General features: G+C 38.8%; 1 protein-coding gene across 1 annotated transcript in view; it reads left to right on the forward strand.

Moving 5' to 3' along the window:
• Positions 1 to 2,507: 2,507 nt before the first annotated feature.
• The window catches only part of CCDC146 (coiled-coil domain containing 146), a 66,053-nt gene continuing 58,677 nt past the window's right edge, over positions 2,508 to 9,883 (forward strand). The window contains 1 exon segment of the mRNA XM_086462424.1: positions 2,508 to 2,663. Coding sequence (XP_086318550.1) covers positions 2,508 to 2,663 — 156 coding nt within the window.

Genomic DNA, 9,883 nt, shown 5'->3' on the forward strand with positions numbered 1-9,883 from the left:
GATCTAGCTTTTCCTAATGCAAGAATCTTAGGGATTTCTGTTCCTAAATGAGAGCTATGAAAGTGGGATTTTCTCAAATACAATTGTAGGAAAATACTTGTTCCAACTTTCTTTTATTTCTCTCTCTGTGTATTTATTTAAAAACTGTGTTACCTAATTTGAAAGAGGTTTCTTCAGGATAAAGCCTCTTTTAAATCTCCTTCTTTTGGGGAAGGAAAAAAAGGATTCCTACACTATACTAGGGATCAAAATACAGCTTAAATTCTCTGGTTTTATTACTACTCTTGAATTAGTTCACTTGGATATTTTTCAGAGTGATATTATTTTAGCAGAGGTCACAGGTACCGAAAATGTCACCTGGTTCATAACTGAAATGTTAGTACTACATAGGAGCTCTGACATGAGGAGGTACCTGAATAACTCTTTTCCAGTATTTTTGTACCTCCTTAGATTTTTTTGTCATGTTTTCTCATTTTGCATGGTTTTGGGGTTTATTTATTGGAGTTTCGTTGTTGTTGTTTTTTTAATATGGCCATGCAATGACTTAGAGATATGAATAACTTTAATGATATTAGTCACACAAGTTAGACCAGGTCTTGTCCTCAAGATCTCTATGTTCTCTAAAGGATTTCCTTTTCTATGTAATTACTCCCTGCAAGGTCAAGGGACACTGTGAAGCATGGGCTTATGTTGGATGGAGAGAAGAGGAAACACATTCTTGGATTAGGTTTATGGAAATAGAATCATAGAATCATAGAACAGTTTTGGCTGGAGAGATCTTCAAGTCATCAAGTCCAACCTTTGTCCTAGCTCTATCAACACCACTAAACCATGTCCCTAAGTACAACATCTACCCGTCTCTTAAACACCTCCGGGAATGGTGACTCCACCACCTCCCTGGGCAGGCTGTTCCAATGCCTGACAATCCTTTCAGTAAAGAAGTTCTTCCTAATATGCAGCCTGAACCTCCCCTGGTGCAGCTTAAGACCATTTCCCCTCGTTCTATCGCTTGTTACTAGGGAGAACGGACCAACACCCACCTCGCTACAACCTCCTTTCAGGTAGTTGTAGAGAGCAATAAGGTCTCCCCTCAGCCTTCTCTTCTCCAGGCTAAACAGCCCTAGATTCCCCAGCCGTTTCTCATACGAGACATGCTCCAAATCCTTTACTAGCTTGGTAGCCCGCCTCTGAACCCTCTCCAGCACCCCAATGTCCTTCTTGTAGAGAGGGGGCCAAAACTGGACACAGTGTTTGAGGTGTGGCCTCACCAAAGCTGAGTACAGGGGAATGATCACCTCCCTGCTCCTGCTGAAAACACTATTGCTGATACAGGCCAGGATGCCATTGGCCTTCTTGGCCACCTGGGCACACTGCTGGCTCATGTTCAGCCGGCTGTCAGTCAACACTCCCAGGTCCCTCTCTGCCTGACAGCTCTGCTGGGGGTTGTTGCGGCCAAAGTGCAGGACCTGGCACTCGGCCTTATTGAAACTCATGGAATTGGCCTTGGCCCAGCGATCCAGCCTGTCCAGATTCCTCTGTAGAGCTTCCCTACCCTCAAGCAGATCGACACTTCCCCCAGCTTGGTGTCGTCTGCGAACTTACTAAGGGTGCACTCCATTCCCTTGTCCAAATCTTTGATAAAGATGTTAAACAGGAGTGGCCCCAGTACTGAGCTCTGGGGGACACCACTCGTGACTGTCCGCCAACTGGATTTAACTTCATTGACCACAACTCTCTGGACTTGGCCATCCAGCCAGTTTTTCACCCAGCAAAGCGTATGCCCATCCAAGCCAAGATCAATTTCTCTACAAGAACACTGCGGAAAAAAGTGTCAAATGCCTTACTAAAGTCGAGGTAGATAACATCCATGGCCTTTCCCTCATCCAACAGGTGGGTCACCCTGTCATAGAAGGAGATCAGGTTTGTTAAACAGGACCTGCCCTTCATAAACCCATGCTGACTGGCCCTGATGACAGAGAAAAGATCATAGCAGTTACACCTATAGGAGTCCCATCCACCTGGGCGTTTCCTTTATAAGGGCCTGCCTATGCCTGGAGTCCCCAGTTTAACAGATTTTCAAAACTCAGCTGGTCGAAGCTCTGAGCAAGTCAATTTAGTTCTGAAGTTGGCCCTGCTTTGAACATGAGATTGGACTAGATGACCCCAGAGGCCTTTTCCAGCCTAAACCTGTTACTCAGTGCCTGTTCTTTAAGACATACTGTTTTGCATGTTGTCTAGCATTTATGTGATGGTAACATAGACAACTGTTAGAGGATTTTAAAAATAAACAATGATAGAGTGATAGTGCAGCCTCTTACAAGTCTTCCATGAAGTTATAACTGTAGACCCAACTAGTTTGCTGATGTTGTGACTTGTGTTGTTTGAATGTGGGTCTTGCGTTGATGTTGTGTTCTCTACACTACGTATTTATCTTGCACAGTCATATATATCCCTGGATGCAATTAACTGTATTTTGGTATTTCTGTTACTTCCTAGAACTTCAAACAATGAGTAAGGCTGGTGAAGAAATTTCCAGTTCCAGTGACACAGAATTGGAAATCGAGAAGGAGCAACCTATCTGTGCTCTGGCTCCAACAGTTTATAGCCGAGATGAGGCATCCGCTGACGTAACAGCAAGTCCTGCATTTCAGTGTTTAGATGAGGTACCACACATCCCAGCTTTCTCTATCTATAACAGTGCATACTCTGTCCGAATCACTTAATCTGAAATGTATATTTTGTTGTTAGTAATTCAGGGTTGTTGCCATAGGCTATCTGTAGCTTTTCTATTTCTTCTCTGATTTTTTTTCAAATTGGTAAGAACATTTTGTGATGCAGAAACATACATGGGCCATATTCTTGCTGAGGATGGTGCATTTAATAGATAACCACGTTATTTTTTTTAAGTGATCATGGCCTTAAGGGGAATGAGAATAGAGAGGTCTTGTTTCTGTAGTATTCTTGCTATAGAGGTAATTGCATTATGATTTTTAGAAAAGCGCAATAGCTGCAGGAAAAATCCAAGTAAGTGGCTTCTGAGGCACTAATAACTGATGCTGATAGAAGAACCCTTCTGGAACCCAGTTTCTTTTTCTGTGTTAAGGAAACATAGTTTTTAAGATATCAATATACATATCAAGTGGAATCCTTAAAAATGTAGTGCCAGAAGAGACATTAAGAGATTGTCCGATCCAAAATTTACACTGAAGTAGATTCTCTGCAGATGTTTGTCTAATTTGACCTTTAAAACTTTAATTGATGGAGATATCTCTTTGAGTACCCTTTTCCAGCATTTCATCATTGCTAGAGTCTTAATAAAAGATTTTCCTAAATCCCAGATTTCCTTTGGAGTGAATAATGCAGCTTTCTTTTTGCCTTTCCCACAGTGATAATGGAGAGCAGTCAATTTCTGCCCTCTTTATTATAAACATGTACATCTCTCATATCATAAGCAGGCTTTGTTCATATTTCATATTTTTCTTAAAATTCTTACTTGAAGTTGCTTTACCTTGGGCTCTTTCTGGATCAGAAAGCTTGGATCTGTCAGATCAGTTTGCTAGTCCAGACCTTTCTCTCTCTCTGCCTTGGACCTACATCCAGTAGAAAGAAAGGGGTGAGAATTGGTACTGGAGGAAAATAGGAGTGCCCTTTCCCAATCCTGCTATTAGATTATATTGAACATAGCATGAAGCTGTGCAGTCAATCTCTCCCTAATCTCTTGTGCATTCAGGTGAATTATACAGGAGGGAGAGAGATTTTCACTTTCAGTCCAGTGCCAGTATATGGTAAACCCACAGCTTCCAGTAGAGCTGTAGCACAACCCCCCTTTCTTCTCAGTCCAAGGCAGTTGCAAAAGTCCAGGACAGCTTAACTCTCAAAGAGAGTTGACCTCCCACCTTACAGAAATCCTCCAGTCTACTGAAAGTATGGAAACTGCACTGTGGGGAGTACTGTGTTTTACAGCTGGTTGCATACTTTTCCATAGATTTTCAGTGAAATTTTCCATATGTCAACAAGAAGCATATACCCAGTACAAGATGTCTTCACCCCCCACCTCTCCCCAGATAAAATAAAACTAAATGGTACAACATTCTGGAAGATATTCTACATTTATGCTTTGTTTTCCTTATTTTTACTCATGGGGAAAACAGATTTTTCTGGCCTTATTCTAGAAAATGGTGAGATTAATTTGCTCTTTTTTTTTTTTTTTTCCCCCAAAAAATCTTTCCAAAGTGGTTATACTACATGTCAAATTGAAGGCCAACTTATTTAACTCTGATAACATTGTAAACCATAGATGGGAAATATAGGGTAACCTTAATAGTAGAAGTTGTTCCCAGCTCAGGGAAAAAACATGCAGTGGAAAACTGAAGTAATCAATTTGCATAAGATTTCATAATGAGGTCTTTTGGTCATTTTGTCAATTTTTAAAACGAAACTATGACTCATTTATTCTTACCATAATTTTTAATAGTTTGTACTTGTGCTTTCCAGGTCATTTTTGCTTTTCATCACTTATTCACATTTCTTCTCTTCCACTGACCTGTTTGTTTTCCTTTCTTGAACTTTTATACATAATTCAGAGATAAATATATGACTTTGGTCACCACAGAGGTTGTTGCATTGGCACTGGCTTCAGCTTCTTGGAAGAGCTTTCACAATTTTTCCACAGAAGCAGAATTGTGTCATATTATCTCTGGTTTACTGGCTAGTCATTTCAGCCTGCATAGCAGCAAATAATTACCAGAAGGGACACCTTATGATATTATAAGATTTATTTGAGAACAGATATATCCCTTCTAGCAGTAAACCTTCCAGTCAAGCCAGTCCTATTTTTCTCATGTAAGTAGCAGATGGTCAAACATATAAAAAGCAAGAAGTCAAACACACACACTCTCCTTCATTTTTAATAACACATAGTAACATTGTTTAGCATTGTGGGTTAGGTAAAAATGTTAAAAACTGGATAGAGGTTTGAACAAAAGCCACTCAGTCCATCATCTTTTGCTTCTTTGCACCAAGTGTTTTTATTTATGACCAAGTTGACATCAGCCTAACTCAGTAACCACTGCTGTTGGTTAGAGGACTGTCATACATTCATAAAACGAACTTTCCACTTCTTTTAGCCTTTGTTGTTGTGTCCTTGAAATAAAGACCTTTTTTTTCTAATACTTTAATTTAATTTCTTGATTTGTGAATCCTTTCTTATATGCTGTTTTCTTCTAGCGTACGCCATTAGAAATAAATCAATCTGCATAATGTTAATAAATTTTATGGAAAGCCACATAGTCTAGGACTTCTGTGATGAAATAAATATATTACTTGTATAAATGCTACATTAAGATGCCATAAATTATACTGGTTTCATTTTTAATTAGCACATTGTAGACCATGTATACGTAATCTGATTCTTAAAAGGCAGCAAAAGATTATTGAATATTATGTCATGTACATTGTCTACATTTCAAGAGCTATTAATTTTATAAAATTAATATTTTACTAGTAGCTAGCTTCAACAAGATGGTCTGAATTTATAGTCCTCATTTGTATGCAGATTCTTATTATTTTTTTGCAACAGATGATAACAGAGTACATTTTACCTCTCCCTTTATCCTTATGTCATCCTTGTTACAACACTACTATTACTGCTAAAGCAGCACAGGACATACTAAAATGGCCATTTGAATAGAAAAAGCAACAGAACATGACATGAAGCTGGATTAGATGCTCAAAGTGACAAGATTGGGCAGAATGAAAATAAAAAAAAGACTAATTAAAAAAATTGCCTGCTGCCCACTCTCATAATTTTTGTCCCTGTAATTTTTGCCCTTCCCTGCACTATATAGTAGCATTTTTTCCCTCTGGACACTCAAGTTGTTCTATCCTTCACCTGATCCAGGCTTTCCCGTTTTAATGGGAACATAAATAAATAAAACATTAGTTGGCATGATGCTGTTGATGTTCAGTTGTAATCTATTACAGTCCTCGAATCCTTTTCTGTTGCTTAATGTTTGTTTTGTTACCCAAATGACAATTAAATCCCAGATGAAAAAAGAGCCCTACTCTATACATCTGCCCAATTTGATAGTGTATCATTGACAGCTATGCTCCAGGAACAGTTTTCCATCCACTTTATCTCTGCAAAATTGCAAAGATTTAATAAAGTTCATTAATTGCTCACAAAATCTACTGGTACATCTTTTTGGTTCAAGAGACTAGATCAAAACCTAGTATTCTTCAGGTTCTTTCAGTTAAAAGGAGAAGTCAGTCATGGGGCCTGATATCTTTTAATTCTGTTTAGTTAATTCTGTTTGTTTATAAATTAGGTACAAGTTCCTCTTTTTCTGGAAAAAAAAAAAAGGATAAATCAAATGGTGGAAGGGTAGCTTCTCCCAGTTTAAGGTCTTTTTTCAGTTAGTATTATATTGTATTCTGTTAGGCTTTACTCAAGAGTGATGTGTCTGAGCTTTTCTATGCCATGCTTTTTCTTTCTCTTCCTTTTGTTGGTTAGAAAGATAGTTGTTAGTTCACTCAACTGTATACATCTGTTTTTAAAACAAGACCAGAAAAAGGATTCTGCAACATTTATCAGCATGTCTTTGTAGTGGATGCTACTAGGGAGCTATTGATAGTGTACTCGTGAATGAAAAGTGCATTATATTTACCAGACTCAATGAGCGGGTACCTTGTTTGGAAGGTACTGCAATAATCCCTTTATTCTAATCAGCGTTGTCCGTTTATCTGCTAAACCTAAACCTGCAGAAGAATAAACTCCTTTGGCAGATTTCTGTGGTTGTTCTAATGCAGACTGTTGCACCCTGTGTCCTATAAAGATAAAATGTACTGTGTCCCCTCTCTGATACCGGCCCCAAGTCTTTCATTTGCACTGCTTTTTTTTAATGGAAATTGTCAGTATCACGCTACATTTCCTTTTGCTGGTATCCAACCATCCTATTGCCACCATCCATCAGGAAGCAGAAAGAACCTTTCATGACTGTTTTTCATGACTATTTTGAAACTTGGAGTCTTTCTGAGATTAATGAACTTCTTACCCCGGACTGCCCAAAGTGGTTGAACTGCTAACAAAGGTGTTACCCAAAATCCTGGTTCTACTGGAAACACAGTGCAAACTCTCCGTGTTTACCAAAAAATGACCAGTCTAGTGACAGAGACTTCTCCAGCACATTTCACTTCTGCTGATTTGATGCTGATTCATGTGGGTCTCCTAGCTGGAAGAGCTTTAAAGTTGTGGAATGGTGCGTATGTTCCGTGTTTGAGTGTGGTTTAAAGGGGGAAAGGTGCTTTTAATTTTTCTCTTTTTTCTCATCTGTGCTACAGGAAAGAAGAGAAAGTCACATGAAGGTTGGCTATAGCTTTCAAATAGAAATACTAAGAATCAGTAGTTCATGTATTTCTTCGATGGCATTCCAACATCTAACAATGCCACTCTAGAAAATACAGCCTTTCCAATTTCTTTTGCTAACAAGCTGGCTTTTAATTCTCTCCTATCTTAGGTTAAATAGTAGGTGTGAACAACTTTCCTTTTATGAAAAAAAAAGGTATATACATCTTTAAATGAAAGATTTCCTAGAAAAGCTATCTTGGTTGACTAAGGCAGCAGTTTTATTTTTTATATATACACACCAATTTAATTTCTGTTCATCTACACATACTGTAGTGTGCTTTCTACTCTTTTAAAGTATGATCATCAGTACATTTTTGCATGGTAACCGTAGCAGTGGATAATTTGTTTCAGTATTCTCCAAATAAGTATGTGCTCTATCAAAGATATAAAAAGCTTAACACAGCTGTTGACTGCAAACAACATTTTCAAACTTAAGCTGATCCCGGCACACTCCACGTTATATGTTTCAAAGGCTCCGAGCACAACAAAAAAGCTGTATTAATATGGTGGCACAGACAGATATTGCCTCCATCCATAGGAATCTGACTGCTAATTAAATAAACCCTTTTTAACTTTGTTGATATGGTCACCTGGGGAGTCAGCTAGGGATGACAATGTGGGGGGCTTTTGCAACAGCTTTCAGCAAGCAAGCAATAGTTTGCGTAGTGAATATTAAACCACTCAGTGGCTGTGTTAGGAAAGTTGAATGTTCCAATAGGTGGTAATACCTATAAAAAGCTGTAGAAGAATGGAGTGAATTTACAGAGGTCTTTAAACAGCAGGAGTGGAAACAGAGCCAGTATAATACACTTTTTTATCGAGAGATTCTTTTTACCACTAGCAGGTGACATTGTGAGGGAACAAGGCCAGGAAGCTGTTGGACGTGTTCAGTTTATCACAAAGCAGGTGGTATTTCTGTTCGTTTCTGAAAAGTATGTTTGAAAGCATTTATGATGTGTCATTTCTTCTATGCTGCTATAAAGTCAAGTGCAGATTTTGTGCCACACAGAGGAACCACAGCTCCCAAAAGCTGCAAGGCTTGGAGAAGGAATAACCTTTAACTGCAGCATCTTCTTGCATTTTGGCCTTTTCTCAAGAATTTCTGAGACTTAAAAAGATGAGCATATTGCTGTATTGTGTTCTAAAGCTATGTCCCTCTTTCCCTTTTCTCACCTAAAAGATGTATTTGAGATCAGATATTCCAAAACAGGGAGAATTTATACTAAAATTGTGAGTCCACCTGGCCTTGGCTTATGATGTTTATGTCAGCACAACTGCGTGGTGAGGAAGCCAGAGCAATGTTAACCAAACATACATTCAATAAAAATGTCCAGTGGTGGAGAATCATCCATTATATGGATTAGGTTACTTTAAATGTTAAAAAGGTGATTTCTGGTTTACTTGTTCAAAAAACCTGTGTCCAAATACTCCTTAACGAACACAGCCTTAAAAATTTGCACGAGAAAGAATCCTTATCTTTGGGTTTATGTCTACATTTAGTGTGTACCTGGAACTAAACTGTAACAGTTGCTCTTTCACCTGACAAACTCTCACTGGCCAGGGAAGGGAATCAGGGAAAAAGGAGAGCAGACCCATGGGTGGAAGTACAACAGATTTAATGAAAACACCCCCAATACCAACAGAAATATACTTAGCCAAATGAATATGCAGTTGTCATGATCTACTGGAGAGCAGCCCTCAGGAGAGGCCAGAGGAGCAGGAGAAACCCCACAGGAGTTCTCCTCAGCAAATCTTCCCCCTTTACAATGGCCATGACTTTATGGGATGAGCTACCCCTGTAGCTAACTCGGGTCAGCTGCCCTGGCTGACCGGAGCCTGCCTGGCATGGCTGGCCTGTGATTCTATCCCAGCCAGACTAGGACAGTTTAGCATAGAGAATTTGAGCTGCAGAAGTAAGCAGAGGGGCTTTTGTACTCTGCCCAAAGTGATAATTTCTGTTTCTCAAAGTGGACCTTACTGCTTCATAAAAATCACTGACTCCATGTAATTGCTTAAAAATAAGTGTGCAAAACATACACGAGTTCTACTGTGTAATTCTGAATGTTGGCGTACTGTTTCAGTAGAAGTGTAATACTAATTAGGCTTACAGTTTGTCTTGATTATATGAACCTAATTAGGTAACTTGGGATATTTTTTTTGCTTATTGATTATTTTCCAAACAGATTCTTCTTTTAGTGACATCAGAAAAATTTGGTGAACAAAGACTTAAAAGCTAATATTGATTCATATCCTGTTCTCATGACTTGTGTGAGGGTTGGGTTTGATGCATCATCTTAAAACACTGTTTTCTCTTTCCAGTTACCATTGAGGGTGATAGCCAAATTCACTTCTGGCAGAAGTATTATAACTCCATAAGAGTTTCATTAAAGCTGTGAATTAAAGGAATGTTTGCATTTAGCAGGGCCTGTGGATGGTATTGCTCAGCCATTTGAAACTTAAGTCAATGTCTTCAGGCCC

The sequence above is a fragment of the Leptosomus discolor genome, chromosome 1 (assembly GCF_034619465.1).
Source record: "Leptosomus discolor isolate bLepDis1 chromosome 1, bLepDis1.hap2, whole genome shotgun sequence".
Taxonomy (NCBI): Eukaryota; Metazoa; Chordata; class Aves; order Leptosomiformes; family Leptosomidae; genus Leptosomus; species Leptosomus discolor.